The sequence below is a fragment of the Dreissena polymorpha genome, chromosome 13 (assembly GCF_020536995.1).
Source record: "Dreissena polymorpha isolate Duluth1 chromosome 13, UMN_Dpol_1.0, whole genome shotgun sequence".
NCBI classification, from domain to species: Eukaryota; Metazoa; Mollusca; class Bivalvia; order Myida; family Dreissenidae; genus Dreissena; species Dreissena polymorpha.
The window spans coordinates 17,325,469-17,350,313 of record NC_068367.1 but is presented as its reverse complement, the minus strand read 5'-3'; the positions used below and the strand labels follow the sequence as shown (position 1 = coordinate 17,350,313).

Genomic DNA, 24,845 nt, shown 5'->3' with positions numbered 1-24,845 from the left:
TCAAGCATCAATGGGAATGGGGTATACTGATTTACCATGGACGTATGTCTGTATGTCTGTACACACAAACTTTGCCAAAGAAGCTCTCTCACACTTATCTATTACAAGCATTCAAACTTGCAGGCCATTGTTCCATATGGATCAATTAGAAAAGGGTTATTATCTGCCTGGTGCCATTTTTCAAGTCTTCATGAGAAGCCTTTTCTGATACCAAACAGATTGAGTCATTAAATGATTGTGAGCACAATAATAGAGTTAAGCTTCTTTTGTTTCCCATCAATACCTGAAATAAAACACCGAGGACAAAAGGGAGAGAACTCACTCCAATCAGTAATATTCCTCAATTTTGCTCTGGTTATCTTTCCTGCAGGCTCAGGCCAAGCTGGGCCAGTGAGAGTGGACGCAAACAGACTAAAAGTGGGCTCGAGAGGAAGATACAATCCACAGGCAGCCGTAAGCGGCAAAGACCATATTCAGGCAATGCAGGTGAGCTATGAATGGTGACTTACGCATTTTGTCATGTATTGTGTAGGCTTGGTCACTTGGCTTATAAAGAACAATAATTTCTCTTCTAATAATGTCTCTGTTGTTGCATTTTTCTTTCCTTTTTGACATTTGCTGTGATCTCATTAGCTGACAGCGTAGCTCAAGACCAGACTGTGCAAATGTGCAGGCTGGTCTGGAGCCATGCTGGCCATATATGACATAAGACCCATTTTTGCATGACGCGATTTATAAACTATTTATTTTTGTTCTTAAAGGTTACCTGTAAAATATATGGCATTAAACTTCCAGAGCATTGAGCGGAAGATCTCACGAGCAGTCAACCTGATGGAGAACATGTCCATGCAAACTTCATGTGGAAGTCAGAGCTGCGCAAGGCCAAGCACCAGATCTTCACGGCTCCCGGGGACGCCCTCATCACCGCAGCCTGCGTTTGCTATCAAGGACCCCTCTCTGATAAACTCAGGGGGGAACTTCTGCAGGTAGGAAAGAGGTTATTGATTTAAAAAATAGATTTTGACTGTAAGACCTTTGTTCTCATCCATAGAAAAAACTGGGCTTTATGCATGGGCGTTAATGGGGTCCCAGATTAATCTGTGCAGTCGGAAACAGGATAATCAGGGACAACACTTTCATTTAGAAGAGACTTTCTTTAATAAAAAATTTCCAAAATAGAGGAAAGTGTTAGCCAGCTTATCTGTGCACTGACACACTTTACCTTTGCTTTAAGCCCCTTAGCCTGTTGTGCACTGACAACACTTTACGCATTATGCATTTAGCCCCATTAGCCTGTGTGCACTGACAACAACTGGCCGTTATGCATTTAGCCTGTGTGCACTGACACACACTTTACGCTATTAGCCTGTTTGCACTGACAACACTTTACGCTTATTAGCCTGTTTGCACTGACAACACTTTACGCTTATTAGCCTGTGTGCACTGACAACACTTTACGCTATTAGCCTGTGTGCACTGAAACACTTTACGCTTATGCATTTCAGCCTGTGTTGCACTGACAACACTTTTACGCTTATGCATGTAGCCTGTGTGCACTGACAACACTTTATGCTTATGCATTTAGCCCGGTTGTTGCACTGGACAAACACTTTACCGCTTAATGCATTTAGCCTTGTGCATGACAACACTTACGGCTTATGCATATTAGCCTGTGTTGCACTGACAAGACACTTTACGCTTATGCATTTAGCCTGTGTGCACTGACAACACTTTACGCTTATTGCATTTAGCCTGTGTGCCCTGACAAACACTTTACGCTTATGCATTTAGCCTGTGTGCACTGACAACACTTTACGCTTATGCATTTAGCCTGTGTGCACTGACAACACCTTAACACCTTATGCATTTAGCCCCATTTCCCTGTGTGCACTGACAACACTTAACGCTTATGCATTAGCCCATTAGCCGTTGTGCACTGACAACACTTAACGCTTATGCATTTAGCCCCATTTCCCTGTGTGCACTGACAACACTTTAACGCTTATGCATTTAGCCCCATTAGCCTGTGTGCACAGTCACTGACACACTTTTAAGCTTATGCATTTAGCCCCATTAGCCTGTGTGCACAGTCACTGACAACACTTTACGCTTATGCATTAGCCCATTTCCCAGAGTGAGGTTAATTTCTTATTTACTGATAAACCATCTTATATAGGCGTGACACTTATACTCATGCTTTTAACTATTTTTCTCAAAAGCCCTTTTTTTCTCCCCCACTCTCCAGGACTGGTTGGAGCGCTGTAAGCAGGGTACCTTCACATTGCCCAAGTCCACAGGGCTGGAGGTGCACTCGCTGGGTGCAGGCGTGGACAGCCTGTTGCTTTCGGACCGTCAGCGAGACCGGGACTCTCAGAGTGACAACTCTAGCACCATTGACACACAGAGTGAGAGCGGTATGTTGCTCTACAGGTGCTTCCATAATCAGCATATTTCAATCCTCATTAGATTGGACTTATTTTATTTGATCATCGCACTTGATGGGTAATTTGTGTTATGTTGATTGGTAATTATTAATGCAGTTATCTGGTCAAGACTTGTAGTCAAACAATTAAAGCAGACTAATTTGATTAACAAATGTCTCAAATTTAGTTATACAAAGACACAAAAAGTTCTTATGTGGGAAAAAAAACAGGTGAAAACCCTGTCATTTACATAAGGAATGCTTTGGGCCATGGCAGTAATTTTCATTCATGCTGTGTTACTATCAACAAAATATGCGACAATGTTTCAAATGATAATCAGTTAAAATTTAAATTATTATACACCTGTAGATATGATGAATATTTGCTTGTTGTAATGATATAAAAAAAATTAGGATTTTGTAATTCTGAAAGATAAATTGAGCATTTGATAACCAATTATTTCTCTGTTCAACCTGTCAATCGTTAGAACACATTTCAGGTGATATTGCTTTGTTTTATTAGCAAGGCTGTTTTCGAGGTATTGTCATAGCCAGCTCGCTGTGTCTGCCGTCCGTGTCAAGGTTTGTAAAGTTTTTAACATTGGCTCTAAAATCAAAGTCCTTCCACCTACAACTTTGAAACTTCATATGTAGATGCACCTTGATAAGTTCTACACACCACACCCATTTTTGGATCAAAGGTCAAGGTCACTGTGACCTCTAAAAAAAAGAAAAAAATGGGCTGGAGGTGCACTCGCTGGGTGCAGGCGTGGACAGCCTGTTTGCTTTCGACCGTCAGCGAGACCGGGACTCTCAGAGTGACAACTCTAGCACCATTGACACACAGAGTGAGAGCGGGTATGTTGCTCTACAGGTGCTTCCATAATCAGGCATATTTCAATCCTCATTAGATTGGACTTTATTTTATTTGATCATCGCACTTGATGGGTAATTTGTGTTATGTTGATTGGTAATTATTAATGCAGTTATCTGGTCAAGACTTGTAGTCAAACAATTAAAGCAGACTAATTTGATTAAACAATGTCTCAAATTTAGTTATACAAAGACACAAAAAGTTCTTATGTGGGAAAAAAAAACAGGTGAAAACCCTGTCATTTACATAAGGAATGCTTAGGGCCATGGCAGTAATTTTCATTCATGCTGTGTTACTATCAACAAAATATGCGACAATGTTTCAAATGATAATCAGTTTAAAATTTAATTATTATACACCTGTAGATATGATGATATTTGCTTGTTGTAAATGATATAAAAAAAATTAGGATTTGTAATTCTGAAAGATAAATTGAGCATTTGATAACCAATTATTTCTCTGTTCAACCTGTCAATCGTTAGAACACATTTCAGGTGATATTGCTTTGTTTTATTAGCAAGGCTGTTTTCGAGTATTGTCATAGCCAGCTCGCTGTGTCTGCCGTCCGTGTCAAGGTTTGTTAAAGTTTTTAACATTGGCTCTAAAATCAAAGTCCTTCCACCTACAACTTGAAACTTCATATGTAGATGCACCTTGATAAGTTCTACACACCACACCCATTTTGGATCAAAGGTCAAGGTCACTGTGACCTCTAAAAAAAGAAAAAATATTTTGACAAGCTTTCGCAGCCAAGCGTGGGCACCCGTTATGCGGTTCTCTTGTATTTTTATAATTTATAATAAATTTAATTAATGAACGATTCATCCCCACAGGGATTCCCTCCCTGCCGGAGGTGCGTACATACAAGTACCAGCCTGTGGTGTTTGACACCAGTAAGTACTACAAGTCAGAGTTGAAGCGCCAGGGCAGTGTGGAGTATGAGCCGGCAGGGAACACAGAACTGGAGGACTCTGACGATGAGGATGAACAAAGTCTGCTCATGACCCGTGCCGCATACACTGTACAGGTGGGAGCAGTTTAGGTTTAATGGCTGCATACACTTTACAGGTGGGAGCAGTTAAGGTTTTAAGGGCTGCATACACTTTACAGGTGGGAGCAGTTTAGGTTTTAATGGCTGCATACACTGTACAGGTGGGAGTAGTTTAGGTTTTATTTGGTCACATGCACTGTACAGGTGGGAGCAGTCTAGGTTTTACTGGGTCGTATACTTTGTACAGATGGGAGCACTTAAGGTTTTACTGGCTGCAAACACTGTAGAGGTGGGAGCAGTTTAGGTTTTATTGGGCTGCGTACACTGTACAGGTAGGAGCAGTTTATATATTAATGGCTGCATACACTGTACAGGTGGAAGCAGTTTTGGTTTTATTGGGCTTCAAACACTGTACAGGTGGGAGCAGTTTAGGTTTTACTGAGATCATACACTGTACAGGTAGGATCAGTTTAGGTTTAACTGGGACGCATTCACTGTACAGGGGGGATCAGTTTAGGTTTTACTAGGCCTCATACACTGTACAGGTAGGAGCAGTTTAGTTTTTACTGGGCCGCATACACTGTACAGGTAGGACCAGTTTAGGTTTTACTGGGCTGCATACAGTGCACAGGTGGGAGCAGTTTAATTAGGTTTACTGGGCCGCATACACTGTACAGGTAGGATCAGTCTATGTTTTACTGGGCCGAATACACTGTACAGGTAGGACCAGTTTAGGTTTTACTGGGCTGCATACACTGTACAGGTGGGAGAAGCTAGTTTTAACTGGGCCGCATACACTGTACAGTTGGGAGCAGTTTAAGTATTACTGACCGCATACACTATACAGGTGGGAGCAGTTTAGGTTTTACTGGGCTGCATACGCTGTACAGGTGGGAGAAGTTAATTTTTAACTGGGCCACATACACTGTACAGGTAGGATCAGTTTAGGTTTTACTGGGCTGCATACACTGTACAGGTGTGTTTTATTGGGCTGCATGCACTGTACAGGTGGGAGCAGTTTAGGTTAAACTGGGCCACAAACACTGTACAGGTGGGAGCAGTTCAGATAATAATGGCTGCATACACTGTACAGGTTGGATCAGTTTAGGGTTTACTGGGCCACATACACTGTACAGGTGGGATCAGTTTAGGTTTAACTGGGCTGCATACACTGTACAGGTTGGATCAGTTTAGGTTTTACTGGGCTGCATACACTGTACAGGTGGGAGAAGTTTATTTTTAACTGGGACGCATACACTGTACAGGTAGGATCAGTTTAGGTTTACTGGGCTGCATACACTGTACAGGTGGGAGAAGTTTATTTTTAACTGGGCCGCATACACTGTACAGGTGGGAGCAGTTTAAGTATTACTGGCATACAATTTACAGGTGAGAGCAGTTTTGTGTTTTATTGGGCCGCATGCACTGTACAGGTGGGAGCAGTTTAGGTTAAACTGGGCCGCATACACTGTACATATGGGAGCAGTTTTATCTCTTTCTGGCCGCATACACTTTTCAGGTGGCAGCAGTTTAGGTTTTATTGGGCCGCATACACTTAACAGGTGGGAGCAGTTTAGGTTTTACTGGGCCGCATACACTGTACAGGTGGGAATAGTTTAGGTTTTATTGGGCCACATACACCGTACAGGTGGGAGCAGTCTAGGTTTTATTGGGCCGCATACACTGTGCAGGTGGGAGCAGTTAAGTTTTTTTGGGCCGCATACACTTTACAGGTGGGACCAGTTTAGGTTTATTGGGCAGCATACACTGTACAGGTGGGAGCAGTTTAGGTTTTACTGGGCCTTATACACTGTACAGGTGGGAGAAGTTAATGTTTTACTGGCAGCATACATTGTACAGGTGGGAGAAGTTTAGGTTTTACTGAGGGAAGTAATCCCATACACTGTACAGGTGGGACCAGTTTATGTTTTATTGGGCGGCATACACTGTACAGGTGGGAGCAGTTTAGGTTTTACTGGGCCTTATACACTGTACAGGTGGGAGAAGTTAATATTATACTGGCTGCATACACTGTACAGGTGGGAGCAGTTTAGGTTTTATTGGGCGGCATACACTGTACAGGTGGGAGCAGTTTAGGTTTTACTGGGCCTTATACTCTGTACAGGTGGGAGAAGTTAATGTTTTACTGGCGGCATGCATTGTACAGGTGGGAGAATTTAAGGTTTTACTGAGGGAAGTGATCCCATACACTGTACAGGTGGGACCAGTTTATGTTTACTGGGCCGCAGCCACTGAACAGATGGGACCAGTATAGGGTTTACTTGGCTTTTTACACCGTACAGGTGGGACCTGTTAAGGTTTTACTGGGCTGCATACACTGTACAGGGGGGACCAGTTAAGATTTTTCAAGGGGAAGGGCTAATTATTTTGTTAGTTTTTTTAACCAGGTTTTCCGAAGGAAGAAACTGGTTATTAGATTGGCGAATGCGGGCGGGCTGGCGGGCGGGCGGAACAAGCTTGTCCGGGCCATAACTTTGTCGTTCATTGTGAGATTTTAAAATCATTTGGCACATTTGTTAACCATCATTAGACGGTGTGTCGCGCGAAAAAATTACGTCAATATCTCCAAGGTCAAGGTCACACTTTGAGTTCAAAGGTAAAAATAGCCATAAATGAGCTTGTCTGGGCTATAACTATGTCATTCATTATGAGATTTTAAAATCATTTGTTCACCATCATGGGACGGTGTGTCGCACGAAAGAATCACGTCAATATCTCCAATGTCAAGGTCGCCACGACTAAAAATATATTTATTTTAAAACAAACTTACAAAGGGGGTTAATTTTGTTTGTTCATTTCAAAAGTTCAGTTTGAGGTGTCTACCTTTATCAGATTTTTTTTCACAATGAAAACCTGGTTTTGTGACAATTGTGTCCCTTGTTTAAATATTTATTACTCTTTTAAAGCCTTTTTTTCACAAATTTCAATTTTTGATGATAAGAAAATTTAATAATTCAAGAGATAATTGACAGAAAGATCATCTAATTTTGTTTTGTGTCATGAAAAGTGTGCAGTATGCATGAAAAGTGCAAAAAGTAGACCTTAGTAAAAATAAGTGTTTCCAAAGTACCTAAATGCTCATTTCCAGGACATTCTAAGTGACTTTGACGAGCTCAGCACCTGGCGCCTAAAGGACCTTAAAACAGACCTGCACTCTATCCAGAACGCGCTGTTCATGCGTGTCTCCTCACACAACAGGAAGTACTGCTGGCCCCTGCTTATTGACCCTGACAACCAGGCGGAGACCTGGGTCAAGGCCATTCAGACCAGCAAGAACATCTTCTCGGAAAAGGATGTAACTGACGGTGATGATAGTGAAATCACAGGTGGGTCTCTTGTTAAGCTAACCACAAGTACTTGTGTAGAATTATTAATGTTTCGTATATCAGTCGAAAAATAATCGATGTATACTGTGAGAATTTTTGTTATTGTCCAAGCACCTTTTATTTTAATTAAGCTTCTGTCAGAAATACTATTCAATTAACACTTTGAGCAGGTCTTTATATGCTAGGAATTAATTCTCGAGTGTTAGAATGAATACAATTTTTCAATAAATATATTCTTATGATTGAATGAGCTTCAAATGGTCACAAATTTAGGGTTTATAATTAAGTCCCTTTAGGACAAGGCTAAGTCTTAAAGTTAAAAGCGATGTTGCTTGATGAAGATTGTTTGGATATTGTCATTACTTACGTCTCATTATACAAATGTTGCTACTAGACTACAATACTTTACCATGTCTAATGCGCACCCATGTATACATGTGATAGAATGAATAATAATTTTCATAACAAGTTCATTTCTTACAATCCTATCCCATGATTCCAACAGATCTACCGCCTGTGCCTTCCTCTGATGAGAAGGGTGAGGGCCCAACCCCCCACCCGCCCAGTCGGGGCACGGCCATCACGTTCTCAGACTACAACGTGGAGTACCCGCCGGACGATACAGACACATCCCGCACACAGACCACAACTAACTCCTACACCAACACTGACTATACCAAGAGGTGAGCAACACGCAGTGGTGCAGATTTAGACAAAATAATAACAAACGATAATCATTTCTGAAGAAAAAAAAAGAAAATACAAGTTAATAACCATGATTTAAATGATTTCAAACAGCACAATCTGGCCCCCATGTTAACAACTCACAGGTGCCAGATAAAGACTTACAGTTTTTTGTTGCTTATAATCTTTAATCCCCTTGTGTAATTAATTACAGCAAACTATCAACAACAACCCCCCTTTTTGATTTAACAAACTTTTGACAAACCACCGCTCTCAAACTTTGACCACCCAACCCCTGTCCCTGTACATTCAGAGGCTCACGAGAGTCCTCATGGGAGAGTGAGCAGCTGCGTCCGGTTACCTCGGTGACGGCCAGCTGGGAGATGTACAGCCTGCACCCAGACCAGGCCATAGACCACCCGGAGCACAACCTGTGGATCATTGAGGCTGACAACCCCAAACTGGACAGCAAGCTGATAAACGCTGTTGTTCATGGTGGGTTGCAGTGTTGCAGTCAATGGCATGGACTTTGACATTGTTGCTGCATAAAAAACAACCCAATAGATATGAGACAAGAAACCAGTTTAACAATGAAGTGCAAATAATAGGTTTATGTTTTTATTGCTTACATATATACCTTCAAATGGATACACAAAAGCATGTTTTAAAATGTAGTTTAAAACTTTTTTCTGCATCATGCATTTTAAACTGACAGCATGTAACCTTTTTGTCGGATCCATCTGTTAATCTGACCTGATCACCCAGCTGTTACCAGAGAGTTTAAGTTAGTACCATGAAACCATAGGTGTGACAATACTGATCATCCACATGTTATTTAAGTGTAATACTCAGTGCAATGTAACCTCAGGTGTGACAGTCCTGATCACTCACCTGGAACGCAAGCCCCTGGACCCCTTATTCCGTGGTCTGCTGCTGAAGCACTTCTACGTGGACAAGGAGGGAAACAAGGTGGTGAGGGTTGGCTCAGATGAGTTCAAGTACCATCCAAACTTTTGCCTCTACCTCAGCACTTCGGTACCGCTCTTCTTGAAAGGTGGGTTGAGTTTTATATTGATATGATGTAACAGGTTATTTAGTTCTCTCATATAAGATCATAAAACAATGAATCAAAAGTTCTGTAATTGTTTTAGTTTATGTTATTGTGTTTAAATAAGGTGGAAGTTTTTTAAATACTGAATATTATATTTTGATGAATAATACATATATACAGTAACTTGAGTGATTTTTTTAAACCAGGTTTTCCAAAGGAAAAAACTGGTTATTAGATTGGCGAATGCGGGCGGGCTGGCTGGCTGGCGGGCTGGCGGAGGGGCAGAACAAGCTTGTCCGGGCCATAACTATGTCGTTCATTGTCAGATTTTAAAATCATTTGGCACATTTGTTCACCATCATTGGACGGTGTGTCGCGCGAAATAATTACGTCGATATCTCCAAGGTCAAGGTCACACTTTGAGTTCAAAGGTCAAAAATGGACATAAATGAGCTTGTCCTGGCCATAACTATGTCATTCATTGTGAGATTTTAAAATCATTTGGCACATTTGTTCACCATCATGGGACGGTGTGTCGCACGAAAGAATCACATCAATATCTCCAATGTCAAGGTCGCCACGACTAAAAAATTATTTTTTTAAAACAAACTTACAAAGGGGGTTAATTTTGTTTGTTCATTTCAAAAGTTCAGTTTGAGTTTTCTCCCTTTATCAGATTTTTTTTTCACAATGAAAACCTGGTTTTGTGACAATTTTGTCCCTTGTTTAAAGATGGGGTGAAAAAGTAAGATTGAAAACTTGCTGGCAAGTCAGTATTTTGTTTTTGGTTTGTTGGTCTTTTTCACTGTTTTCAATAGTTTTTTAGTCGTATTAAGGCGGTAAGTTTACCACAATTTTCCTAGACTTGCTGGTTTACCAGTACATGGTGCACAAACTTGAGTAAGAGCGTCTTAATAAGCCCTAGTCTTTCAATAAAAAGCACATTGGTTCTAACTAAATACATACTGTTGCAACATCTGACATGTTTAATCTTTCACCATTCACCTCCCTTGTTCAACCATTTAACTCCCTTTGTTCCACCATTTACCTCCCTTAGTTCTAGGTGATGGCCTGCACACAATCCCTATACACCATATGTGTGTGATCAACGCGGCGCTTAATATCCCTTTGTTGTAGGTGATGGGCTGCATTACCTCTCTTCTCTTTCTTCCACCTTTTACATCCCTTTGTTCCAACTTTTACCGGTACATCCCTTTGTTCCACCATTTACCTCTGATTGTTCCACCATTAACATCCCTTTGTTCCACCTTTTACATCCCTTTGTTTCACCGTTTACATCCCTTTTTTCCACCACATACCTCCCTTTCTTCCACCATTTACATTCCTTTGTTCCACCATTTACCTCCTTTGTTCTAGGTGGCCTTCACACAATCCCTATACACAGTATGTGTGTTATCAACATTGCACTTTACCTCCCTTTGTTCTAGGTGATGGCCTTCACACAATCCCTATACATTGTATGTGTGTAATCAACATTGCACTTTACCTCCCTTTGTTCTAGGTGATGGCCTTCACACAATCCCTATACACTGTATGTGTGTAATCAACATTGCACTTGACCTCTCTTTGTTCTAGGTGATGGCCTTCACACAATCCCTATACACTGCATGTGTGTAATCAACATTGCACTTTACCTCCCTTTGTTCTAGGTGATGGCCTTCACACAATCCCTATACACCGTATGTGTGTAATCAACATTGCACTTTACCTCCCTTTGTTCTAGGTGATGGCCTTCACACAATCCCTATACACTGTATGTGTGTAATCAACATTGCACTTTACCTCCCTTTGTTCTAGGTGATGGCCTTCACACAATCCCTAAACACCGTATGTGTGTAATCAACATTGCACTTTACCTCCCTTTGTTCTAGGTGATGGCCTTCACACAATCCCTACACACCGTATGTGTGCAATCAACATTGCACTTTACCTCCCTTTGTTCTAGGTGATGGCCTTCACACAATCCCTATACACCATATGTGTGTAATCAACATTGCACTTTACCTCCCTTTGTTCTAGGTGATGGCCTTCACACAATCCCTATACACCGTATGTGTGTAATCAACATTGCACTTTACCTCCCTTTGTTCTAGGTGATGGCCTTCACACAATCCCTATTCACCGTATGTGTGTAATCAACATTGCACTTTACCTCCCTTTGTTCTAGGTGATGGCCTTCACACAATCCCTATACACCACATGTGTGTAATCAACATTGCACTTTACCTCCCTTTGTTCTAGGTGATGGCCTTCACACAATCCCTATACACCGTATGTGTGTAATCAACATTGCACTTTACCTCCCTTTGTTCTTGGTGATGGCCTTCACACAATCCCTATACACCATATGTGTGTAATCAACATTGCACTTTACCTCCCTTTGTTCTAGGTGATGGCCTTCACACAATCCCTATACACCGTATGTGTGTAATCAACATGGCGCTGAGTGATGAGGCTATCATCAACTACCTGCTCTCAGAGACCATGCGTGTAGAGCGCAAGGAGTTTGAGGGCCAGAAAAGGTCAAACGAGAATGACATCATCATGCACAGACAAAAACTTGCTCAGCAACATGTAAGACTTAAGTGAATTTATTTTTGTGAAGCAAAACTCCTTAAGTAAGGATTTGAATGTGTATAAATGATATTTGGTACATCTGAGATGAAGTGTAGAGTGCGAGAATCATATCTCTCTTCTCAGGAGTTCTTGGAGTTTTTGCTCTTGGCTTATTTTTTGTACACAACGTCTAGCGCAATTTCTGCCTTCTGCCATGCGTCACCGTGATTCAGCCCAGCGTCGAAAGTACTTTTGTCACCGCGATACATCATGGAACGCAGTGATGTTGCCGTGGAAAATCACGATGACAGGTTCTATCAAATATGTTGATAAGGACTCAAGCCTGGGCATTATGGGGCAATAAATCTCATAGTGGGCCACCAAAATCACGGTGGTCCACCGCGGCCTCGATAATTTACCTTGAATTACAGATTAAACATGTACATTTATATTTTTTCATGTGCATTTAATTCTTCCCCTCCTGAAAAAGTGTGTTAAATGCGCATTTAATGTGCATTAAATGGGCATTTAATGCGTATAAAACGCAGCGGTATTCGCACCGTATTAATTCACTTTACCAAGTGCATTTTTCTGTTTAAAAAGTGTGTTTTTTTCTGCATTTTTCTCATATAATACACTTTTTGAGTGTATTAATGCACTTTTGTGTATTTTTTAAGTGTATTTTCCAGTGGAAATAACACGCTTAGGTACATTTTTTTTGTTAAGTGTACTAAAGTGTACTTATACGCTTCAGTTTTTTTGTTCCCAAAAAAGTGCACTTCAAGGGTATTTAAGTGCATTTTAACTGCGTTAATTTACTTAGGAAAACATGATGATAAATGCACTCAAGCGTATTATTCTAGTGCATTAGTACACTCAAGTGTATTTTTTTATACTAACAAATACACTCTAGTGTATTTTTCAGTGTATTAGTGCACTTAAAATACAATCAAGTGTATTTTATTAAAATGTGCACTATTTAAAAAATATGCTCTAGTGTATTTTTAAGCGTATAAGTTCAGTTAAAATTCACTCTAGTGTATTTTAAAAAATACACTCAAGTGTATATTATAAAAATTTGCACTTTAAAAAAAAAATATTGTATTTTTAAGTTTATTAGTGATCTTAAAATTCACTCAAGTGTATTTTTAAAAATACACTCAGTGTATCTTTGAAAAATGGGTATTTAAAAAAAAAATTCATTTGGATATGAAAAATTGCCAGTTTAAATGTGAACTGAAACAATGACAGCAAATAAATTTTGTAAATAGACATATATATTAACATTAAAAAAACATTTCTAAATAAATTGAAAAAGCTTATGAGCACTATGAACCTTATAAGCACATTTAAGATACAACAACTTTGTGAACTTGGAACTTTATACAACTATTAACACACAAATTTAATCAGCATTAACTATAAAGGGGACATATCAACAGCTATAACAGTATTTTATATTCGGAAAAAAACAAAAAACAAACTTATTACTTGATTTCTTAATACAAATCTTTTTGTTAAAATTATCCGCAATAATAACTATAAAAAGGGTGATATTAAAATAATCAATTGTTCCACTCTTTTATATTCTATTTACCCTGTTAACAGTATCGTTTGGCATGTCTTACATCGAGCGTGAGTATAGATAATTGCCTTTCATGCTTCATGTTTTGTTTTCATTGTTTCTGCATGAAATTTCAATTGTTGTTTTTATGCCCCTGGTAGGGTGGCATATAGCAGTTGAACTGTCGGTCAGTATGTAAGTCTGTCCGTCCGTCCGAAAACTTAAATGGTCATAACTTTTTCAATAATTAACATAGCAACTTGATATTTGGCATGCATGTGCATCTCATGGAGCTGCACATTTTGAGTGGTGAAAGGTGAAGGTCAAGGTCATCCTTCAAGGTCAAATGTCTAATATATGGAGTCTGTCTGAAAACTTTAATATTGGCCATAAGTTTTTCAATATTGAAGATAGCAACTTGATATTTGGCATGCATGTGTATCTCATGGAGCTGCACATTTTGAGTGGTGAAAGGTAAAGGCCAAGATCATCCTTCAAGGTCAAATGTCAAATATATGGCGTCTGTCCGTCCGTCCAAAAGCTTAAACATTGGCCATAACTTTTTCAATATTGAAGATAGCAACTCGATATTTGGCATGCATGTGTATCTCATGGAGCTGCACATTTTGAAAGGTGAAAGGTCAAGGCCAAGATCATCCTTCAAGGTCAAATGTCAAATATATGGCGTCTGTCCGTCCGTGCAAAAGCTTAAACATTGGCCATAACTTTTTCAATATTGAAGATAGCAACTCGATATTTGGCATGCATGTGTATCTCATGGAGCTGCACATTTTGAAAGGTGAAAGGTCAAGGTCTTTCTTCAAGGTCAACGGTCAAATATATGGCATCCGTCCGTCTGAAAACTAACATTCGCCATAACTTTTTTTATGCCCCAGAAGGGTGGCATATAGTTTTTGAACTGTCCGTCTGTCTGTTCGTCAGTCTGTCCGTCCGTCAGTCCGTCCGTCCGTCCGAAAACTTTAACATTGCCCATAACTTTTGCAATATTTGAAGATAGCAACTTGATGTTTGGCATGCATGTGTATCTTATGAAGCTGCACATTTTGAGTGGTGAAAAGTCAAGGTCATCCTTCAAGGTCAAGGTCAAAGGTCAAATATTGCAATATTGAAGATAGCAACTCAATATTTGGCATTCATGCATATCTCATGGAGCTGCACATTTTGAGTGTTGAAAGGTCAAGGTCATCCTTCAAGGTCAAGGTTGAAGGTCAAATTTTGCAATATTGAAAATAGCAACTCAATATTTGGTATGCATGCGTACCTCATGGAGCTGCACATTTTGAGTGGTGAAAGGTCAAGGTCATCCTTCAAGGTCAAGGTCAAATTTTGCAATATTGAAGATAGCAACTCGATATTTGGCATGCATGCGTATCTCATGGAGCTTCACATTTTGGGTGGTTAAAGGTCAAGGTCATCCTTCAAGGTCAAAGGTCAAATATATGGCTTCAAAGCGGCACATTAGGGGGCATTGTGTTTCACAAACACAGCTCTTGTTTATTAACAGATTTGATTTTGTTAGCATTTTGAAAATGCTAGCTCCCTCATGAACATATATAGCTCGCCTCCAATTTCATTAAAAGATGTTGCGTGTAATTTGATATCAGACTATTTTAGTGATTTCCTGTTTCTATTGTGACATGTTTTGCTTAGAATAACAAGTTAAGTTCCTTACTAATGTAAACAACGTTTACAATAGAATCTTAATGAGCACTATTGATTTACTTATAATATGTAAATCAATATTTATCACAATATTAATATGTATTGCATTAAGTAAAAATACAGATAATGAGCATGTAAATCATTGTTTTATAAAATGTACATGCATATAGAATATGTTAAGTCTCAATAAGAAATGTTGATAAGAAATCGCAGTGAATTGAATGAGTCATAATATCACATTGAGCTTTTTTAAAGCTATTAAACTTTTAAGGACGTAATAAAACAAACAATCATTTATCAAAATCATAGTATTTTAAATTTGTATAATTTTAACAAAAAATATGTATACAAATGGTCACTCACCAACACGATAAACTGATTTCGATACATATTTAAAAAAGTGAACAAAGTAATCTTAATATTGTGATATTGAATACATCAATATTTATCACAATATTCATTGGATTACGTTTTTCTTTAGAATATGTGACAAAATGAACTTGTTACTTAATAAAACAGGTATATACATAGTTACTGGCCAACATAACAACTGATTTTGTTTTCATTAAAATATCACTGAAATGAATACTTAATGCTGAAGTCTCGAATGTATATTCGAATCAATACATGTAATAATAGGAATATGAAATGTCACTTAAATAGTATGATATCAAAGTTCATGTACATGTAACATGTTTATATGTAATTATTGGCAAGATATATGTACACAAACAAAAAAGTATTTTCGAAATGTTAACAAAACATTTCTTTAAATAAACATTAAGTAAAACTTCATGTAGAAAAACTATACATTTACCTGTAATCACAGCAAACCACCGCATTGCGGTGGTTCGCCATGAGATCGATTTCACCCCGGTGATTGTCCACGCTGACAAAAAAATTGTCCACTGTGGGACTGTGATTTAGGCAGAAATGGCGCTAGATGTAGTGTACATTTCTTGTTTGGTACATGAAAAATGAAGGGATTCTAATGAAACTTAATACAACCATAGAGGTCATTAAGTGGAAGTGCTGAGTATTCAACTTGTCTGTTTCCCAAACTTTGAAGGTCAATATCACATTTGGTTCAAAACAATAGGTAGGGCCATTTGGCACTTACACTGAAAGCACTTGATTTTAAAATCTCTTCATTGTTGTGTTATGTTTATTATAATTTATCAGAGATATAATACATTGTTTTAGTGTTATTTTCATAAACAATATTTATAGTAGATTTATTGATTGATTATTGTGCTGTATGTGTACAGAATCACCTTGTAAGTTTCACATATCACACACTTCCTTTCCTGTATGATACAGGATGGTCTGAGACTGATAAGACCCAGAGCCAGTGTGGATTTAATATAAAAGTCCCCCCCCCCCACACCTGTAACTTTATATACAAGAGATGATTGAAGTGTCAGCCTCAATGCTAAACTCTGAACACTTGTTACATCTGTTACCTATGTACAGGAGATGATTAAAGTGTCAGTCTCAACTCTAAACTCTGAACACTTGTTACATCTGTTACCTATGTACAGGAGATGATTAAAGTGTCAGTCTCAACTCTAAACTCTGAACACTTGTTACATCTGTTACCTATGTACAGGAGATGATTGAAGTGTCAGTCTCAACTCTTAACTCTGAACACTTGTTACATCTGTTACCTATGTACAGGAGATGATTGAAGTTTCAGTCTCAACTCTAAACTCTGAACACTAGTTACATCTGTTACCTATGTACTGGAGATGATTGAAGTGTCAGTCTCAACTCTAAACTCTGAACACCTGTTACATCTGTTACCTATGTACAGGAGATGATCCGAGAGAAGACCCTGAACCTGTTTGGGCCCATCCTGGAGGACCAGACTATGCTGGACTCTCTGATCAACTGTCAGAAAGAGGTGGAGAGGAACAAGATGATACTAGAGGTAACCAGAGCAAATGGGACTGCAATAAACATTATGATTTTGGAATATTAAGGGTAGTTCAGCTTGTTGTCATTTCCACATTATTGTTTGTGACATTTTTTTAAAACTTATTCTTCACAAGAGACTTCTTAATTAAGAACAATTTATTTATGAAATTTGTAGCCTGTATATATTATTGTGGATCATGTATGTGTCTTGGTTTTAAGTCAATATAATTTTGTTTTTCTTTCAATCCATGTGTTTCGCTCATTTGACACTTGCAGAATTTCTTTCCTCTACAGGAGACCCGGTACATGGGTGACCACCTGGAGGAGAAGTTCTCCCACTACGTACCCATGATCATGCAGTCGGCCATGCTGTACAGCCTGATACAGCGTATGGCCGTGCTCCATTCCTACTACTACATGCCCTTCTACAAGTTTGTGGAGATGTTCACAGGGGTCATCAAGTCCAGAGACAGGGGCAAGGGCACTCAGGGTAGGTCAATAGAACCTTGTCCTGGGAAAACTGGGCTTATTGCATGTGTGTAAAGTGTTAACCCAAATAAGCCTTTGTGGGGACAGCACTTTCCAGATAAAGTGGACTTTTGCTTAGAAGAGACTTCCTATAAACGAAAAATACCATAACAACGCAAAGTGTGGTCCTTGATTAGACTGTGTAGACTGTTGGTAGAGCACTGGACTGTGCAGACTGTTGGTAGAGCACTGGACTGTGTAGACTGTTGGTAGAGCACTGGACTGTGCAGACTGTTGGTAGAGCACTGGACTGTGCAAACTGTTGGTAGAGCACTGGACTGTGCAGACTGTTGGTAGAGCACTGGACTGTGCAGACTGTTGGTAGAGCACTGGACTGTGCAGACTGTTGGTAGAGCACTGGACTGTGCAGACTGTTGGTAGAGCACTGGACTGTGTAGACTGTTGGTAGAGCACTAGACTGTGCAGACTGTTGGTAGAGCACTGGACTGTGCAGACTGTTGGTAGAGCACTGGACTGTGCAGACTGTTGGTAAAGCACTGGACTGTGCAGACTGTTGGTAGAGCACTGGACTGTGCAGACTGTTGGTAGAGCACTGGACTGTGCAGACTGTTGGTAGAGCACTGGACTGTGCAGACTGTTGGTAGAGCACTGGACTGTGCAGACTGTTGGTAGAGCACTGGACTGTGCAGACTGTTGGTAGAGCACTGGACTGTGCAGACTGTTGGTAGAGCACTGGACTGTGTAGACTGTTGGTAGAGCACTGGACTGTGCAGACTGTGGGTAGAGCACTGGACTGCGAGTCCAAGAATTGCAAGTTAAATTACTGGCCCAGTCACATTCATTTATGGGGATTAGTCATGAAATTATTCTTTTGTACCATTATCATCCTACCTTAAATTCAAGTAGGGCAGTTACTGAAATGCCCTTAAGTAACGACTTCCAATTGTTATATGAAGAAAACAAAGGGATGATTAAACATAACTTTAGCCATCCCACACACATGGACTAGATGCCCCACATTGACTAACAATTATTAGTTTAAGGCATGACTTAGACTTAATAATTGGCATAAATCACTGACCTTTTGGCAAATTAAATTCAAAACTTAACATTTCTTTCATAAGTGAAAATATCATAATACTACCCAAGGTAAAAACCTTAACATTTTATTTATCTGTATAAATATCAAAATACCACATTAATCTTGTACCCCCCAGGTGCTCCTGCATCAAGGGCCAAGGAGCTGTGCGATGCTGTGTTCTCCAGCATCTTCAAGTACGTCTCCATGATGATGTTTGAGAGGCACTTCCTGTTACTGCAGCTGCTGGTAGCCCTGGAGCGCCTTCACCTCCAGAACAAGGCCTCCAGCCGGGAGCTGGGTATCTTCCTCAACGGGTTTGACAAGCAGGGCATAGAGGAGGCAGCACTGCTGGAACACAAGCCTGACTGGATGGAGCCACAGGTACACACTGTTAGGCTGACCTTAATAAATTGTTTGTTTGGAGTTAACCGACCCAAATTTTTTAAGGTGGGTAGGTAGGTAGGATTTTTTTATGTTTGCTATATGGTATAAAATGATACAAAGATGAGAAACCCTGTAGGGTATTTGGTGTATTTAAGGAACTGTACATAATTAAAAGGCAAAGTAACATTTAATGAACTTTTATTTTCCATGTTTAACACTGATTTACATATTATCATTTCTTCTAAAGAAGTCTTACGAACGCTGGCCGGTTTTTGTGAATTAAAAAAAAAACTCCTGGAAGGCTAAAAAAAATATGAGTCGCGGGGATTTTAGTGAGTTGGTCAGGTACCTCTAAACAAACAATTTATAAAGGTCAGCCTTATGCATATTTTATCATAATAATCTACTCTCTACACACACAATTGTTGTAACTAACGCGACTTCATTTTGAAATGCTCAGTCACTGTTCTTGACATGAATGATGCAATAACGTGCTTACATCAGCAGACAAGCCTGCATAGTTTGGTGATTTGTTTTAGCATTCAGTTTAAAGAATGAAAAGAAACGCTTTATTGGGTTGATCACTCACGGCTTTTGTTCTTGTCCAGTAAATTGGTTTGAACTGTGAACATTAAGTTCATGTATATATCAAAATTTAAAAGCACATGAACGAGAAGTGAAAGGCCAAATAAAGAAGTCTGCAATATGCAGTGTAAAGGCTGGTAGGCATGTAAAGCATAAGTTGACATGACATCTAGAGTTTCGGTCAATGAAATCATTAAGCTTCAGGATAAAACCCACTTAATGTATGATATAACCACATGTTGTCTGAGCTCATGTGTAAAAATTAATTGTCTCATGGAGGATGAAAATGTGTTTTTTCAGTGAAAACAAAAACATGCAGATCTGCTACTGCTTATTTTGAAATATTGTTTGTGTAAGTCATTTATTTTAATTTTGTGATTTAATACTCCATATACCTACCTCACTTTTATTATTCTCATGTGTCCAATTTATGTTGTCCCCCTACTGTACTGTGTTATTTTTTCTTGTTGTTATAGTTTCCAATACATTTTATACCAAGATTGCAAACAAATACATATGCAATATAACACAATCATGTAATGCAAACAGAGATGAAACAAACCCATATGCAACACATCTGAAGTTATCAACATAATAGAAGAATAGAAGTCAATGACATAAAAAGCAAATAGGTCGGTTAAGTGCCTCTACCTTTACTATACAGATGTGAAAAAGGCTATAACATTATACAATTTGATTAGAAATATTCTATAGAAACATTGGCTTGTACATTTTAGTAAACATGTGTACATCTCCTTAACCCTTTCCCACTCAGAAGCAAAGTGACAATGGCTATGTGCAAACAGCATAAAACCAGACCAGCCTGTGAGTAACTCGCAGACTGTTCAGATTTTATGCTGTTTGCTGCTCATCAGTATCAAAGGGTTGGAAATGAAGCCTTTTAAACTTGAATTAAATAAGAAAGGTCTTTAATTAAATTGAACTTTCTATGAGACTAAAAATGTGTCCAAATATCAAAATACGTATCTTAGTGGTAAAGGGTTAAAGAAGAAAATATTACTATCATGTTTCTGTTTAAGGCCTGGGTGGACTGCCTGGTGTTGGAGCAGGTCCATCATGCCTTCCACGGACTACGCAGGTCCCTCATTGCCAACCAGGAACAGTGGAGAGAGTATTTCCAGGTACATGCCTTACATACCTTTGTAGCTTGCTTTAATTGTTGACACTGGAAACTTGGTGCAGACTAAAATGAAATTGGTCAACGTTTTGCAGTGAACTTTGGGAAGCATGTGCTTACAAACATTACGTAAACAGTACAAGTCTGTCACATTGTCCTATGTCCAAACATTGTGAAATTTTTGGAAGTGACAAAGAAAATTCGAAATAAGGATTGTTGGGTTTAATTATTTTAATCGTTTAAAAATACTTATTTTAATTAAAAAATACATTATAAAATAAGATAAGGTATAAAGCTGCAATTATTTCATGCATTACATATTTTATATGTGTATCAAACTTTGTGATTCATATTAAGAACTTAGCGTGGTTATATGCTGCTAAAATTATCATTCCCAAGTGCTTTCAGCAATTGGTCCTGCTAGTCAAAAATGGCCACTTCATTGTATTTAACACCATTTTCTCCATGTAAGCACATGTGCTAAACCACTCCTACTTTGAATCAACAATTGGATATATTAAGTGTTTAGAATTGGCTTTTGACTGCTTTAAAGACATCAAATTAGTGAATAAGTTAAATAGAAAGAAATTAAATCAGTGGCACAAACAATTAAAATAATGCTGAATTCGCATAAACAGAATTGGATTTAAAGATATTGAAATGTGTGCCATTTACAGCACCCTGTGTCCCTGATGAACCCAGTCCCAGGCACCACTATGCAGGACATCAGGATCTTCCAAAGGTGTATGCTCTGGCGGTTTGCTTGCCCGAGAAGGGTACGTTGACATGTGTTGAAATCATACAAACAACTTTTTTAAGACATGAAATTCTGTTTGTCTAGAAATGTATTCTTATGCCAGTTTGAAGCATGAAATTGTGTTATTGGAAAGATATATTCTGGCAATATTCTGCCACTGTTTCCATTGTATTGTATCCAGCATGCTATGAGGTTGTTTTTTTTACCATAATCTGGTTGCCATCTGGCTTTAAATTAAGTATGTTTACTTTTTATGCCCTTGGTAGGGTGGCATAAAGCAGTCGGACTGTCTGTCTGTTATTCTGTTTACAGAGTTTCTCCCGAAATGCTTAGAGATATTTATCTGATTTTTAGCTCATCTATTTAAAAAAAAAAAAATGAGCTATTGTCATCACCTTGGCGTCGGCGTCCGGTTAAGTTTTGCGTTTAGGACCACTTTTCTCATAAAGTTTCAATGCTATTTAAACTTGGTACACTTACTTACTATCATGAGGAGACTGGGCAGGCAAAGTTAGATAACTCTGGCTTGCATTTTGACAGAATTATGTGCCCTTTTTATGCTTAGAAAATTGAAAATTTTGGTTAAGTTTCGTGTTTAGGTCCATTTTATTCCTTAAGTATCAAAGCTATTTCGTTCATACTTGCAACACTTACTAATTATCATAAGGGGACTGTGCAGGCAAAGTAATGTAACTCTGACTGGCATTTTGACAGAATTATGTGCCCTTTTTATACTTAGAAAATTGAAAATTTGGTTACGTTTTGTGTTTAGGTCCACTTTTTTTCCTAAAGTATCAAAGCTATTGCTTTCATACTTGCAACACTAACTAACTATCATAAGGGGACTGTGCAGGCAAAGTTATGTAACTCTGACTGGCATTTTGACGGAATTATGGGCCCTTTATACTTGAAAATTTGGTAAAGTTTTGTGTTTTGGTTACCCCTAAAGTATCATAGATATTGCTTTCATACTTGGAACACTAGCAAACTATCATAAGGGGACAGTAAAGGACAAGTTGCATAACTCTGTTTGTCATTTTTACGGATTTATGGCCCTTTTTAGACTTAGTAACTTTGAATATATGGTTACATTTTGTGTTTAGATCCACTTTACTTCTAAAGTATCAAGGCTATTGCTTTCAAACTTCAAATACTTTCATGCTATCATGAGGGTACTGTACCTGGCAAGTTGAATTTTACCTTGACCTTTGAATGACCTGACTCTCAAGGTCAAATTATTAATTTTTGCTTAAATTGCCATAACTTCTTTATTTATGATTAGATTTGATTGATACTTTGACAAAACAACTCTTACCTGACATACCACAAAAGACTCCACCCAAGCCATCCCCCACGCCCCCCCCCCCCCCCCCCCCCCCACTGAATTCCCCCCATAACCCCCCCCCCCCCCCCAATTTTTTTTTTTTTTTTTTAAATATCATCTAATAAATGCCCACCACACCCTCACACTATACCCACCCCACCCCCCACCCCAATTTTTTTTTTCAAACATGGTTAAAAAACACAAATATTTATTTTTATTGTTTTATTTTTAGAAATACCGTCCAACCATCCCACCCAAGAATCCCCCCCCCCCCCCCAAAAAAATTTTTTTTTTTTTTTTTCATTTTTGGAAGATAATGTAATAAATGACCACACACCCACACTATACACCCCTCTCCACTCCACCCCTCCCTCCTTTGTGTTTGAAATTGAGATAGGTCCCTACACCTTTAAAAAGAAAAATAGATGAGCGGCCTGCACCCGCAAGGCGATGCTCTTGTTGGTATGTGAATCTACCTGCATGAGTTATACAGATCAAGTTCAAGTTTTTTTCTGGTCCATTTTTCTCAACAAAAACAGTTTCCAGACTTTTTTAATAAACGTTGCAAATATTTATTTCATTTTTGGTGTGTGAGTCTATGTACGTGACTTGCAGTTCAAGTTTGAGTTTTGTTCCGGTCCATTGATTTTTTGCAGGTTACATACACTGGACTTAACAATTTTCTCTAAAATACCATTTAATGGGTTGTATTGCGAAATGCTCTAAGATATTTACCAGACTTGGTGTGTGATTCTTCCTGCATGACATTCAGATCAAGGTTGATTTTTTTATGCATGTGGAGTTTTTAAACAAAAGTGGAATGATGGGGCAACTGCTCTATTGACAAATATCTTGTTTTGGTTATCATCTTTAAACAGTTTCTAGTCTCGTAAGCAGCTTTTATGTTTATTTCAAAATTGTCTGATTTTATATTTAAATGGCTATAATTAAGAAATAATTAGTGTACGTTATAGTTTGTTGTCGAATAACCCACGGCCGGAAGTTTAGATGCGTAGGGATTAAATCACGAGTGCGAAGCACGAGTGATTTGAAACCACGCATCTAAACTTTCGGCCGTGGGTTATTCGACAACAAACTATAACGTACACGAATTATTTCGATTCTAACACGATATTTACGAAATATTTATAAAATGTATCTTATTTTTCTTGCATACTTTTTTATGTGAAGCTCCGCCCATAAAAATAGCTTTCGGCTGTTCTGTCGATCAGATCTCCGCCCTCAATAACAGCCAAACTGGATGGAAAAAACCCATTTCATTTCCCACGTTTGGTTAAATAAGAACAACAACAACTTGCGTAAACTAACATGTTTTCATTGTACACTTAAAATTAACGCAAGAGTGTTACATCTACAAGAAAATCCGCGATAAGAGCACATTGCTCCGATTCGAACTTCAGCCATTTTAGCAGGAGACGAACACCGTGGGAAATTGGGTCAATTTTACGCATTTCTGTTCATAGCATAGTATTTTGTCACGTGACTTTCATTCATAAAATACCGGATTATTACGCTGGTGAAAAATGTATCGGCATGTTTTGTTTTGCTACAGCGCGTGCTTTCAGTGTATAAGCTCCGCCCATAAGTTATTGCAGAATAACCCACGCTTGATTTCCTTCTTTGTCTATAGAAAACAAGTCACGTGCCGTGTTAGAATTGGCTGTTTACACATGGTCAAGTCTCAAATTTGCTATTTCATCGTCTGGTTCCCACTTTGCTATGAGTATTTTCTTATCATCTGGTTCTGAGCTTGCTATAAGTATTTACCAATTGTCTGGTTCCCACTTTTCTATGAGTATTTTACCAGCGTCTGGTTTCCACTTTGTTATAAGTATTTGCCCATTATCTTGTTCCCACTTTGCTATGGCACTTTGCCATCATCTGGTTCCCACTTTGTTATGAGTATTTTCCCATCATCTGGTTCCCACTTTGCTATGAGTAATTTCCTATCATTTG

The 24,845-nt window shown here is 38.7% G+C and overlaps 1 protein-coding gene across 1 annotated transcript in view; it reads left to right on the top strand.

The window, feature by feature from the left end:
* Positions 1-24,845, top strand: part of LOC127854491 (dynein axonemal heavy chain 6-like) — a 62,467-nt gene that overhangs the window by 630 nt on the left and 36,992 nt on the right. The window contains exons 2-16 of the mRNA XM_052389555.1: positions 371-486; positions 811-986; positions 2,246-2,414; positions 4,130-4,323; positions 7,397-7,634; positions 8,140-8,317; positions 8,632-8,813; positions 9,187-9,372; positions 11,780-11,964; positions 13,555-13,581; positions 17,007-17,123; positions 17,405-17,600; positions 18,817-19,061; positions 20,690-20,791; positions 21,465-21,563. Of these exons, the coding sequence (XP_052245515.1) occupies positions 371-486; positions 811-986; positions 2,246-2,414; positions 4,130-4,323; positions 7,397-7,634; positions 8,140-8,317; positions 8,632-8,813; positions 9,187-9,372; positions 11,780-11,964; positions 13,555-13,581; positions 17,007-17,123; positions 17,405-17,600; positions 18,817-19,061; positions 20,690-20,791; positions 21,465-21,563 (2,410 nt within the window). The remainder of the gene's footprint in view (positions 1-370; positions 487-810; positions 987-2,245; positions 2,415-4,129; positions 4,324-7,396; positions 7,635-8,139; positions 8,318-8,631; positions 8,814-9,186; positions 9,373-11,779; positions 11,965-13,554; positions 13,582-17,006; positions 17,124-17,404; positions 17,601-18,816; positions 19,062-20,689; positions 20,792-21,464; positions 21,564-24,845) is intronic.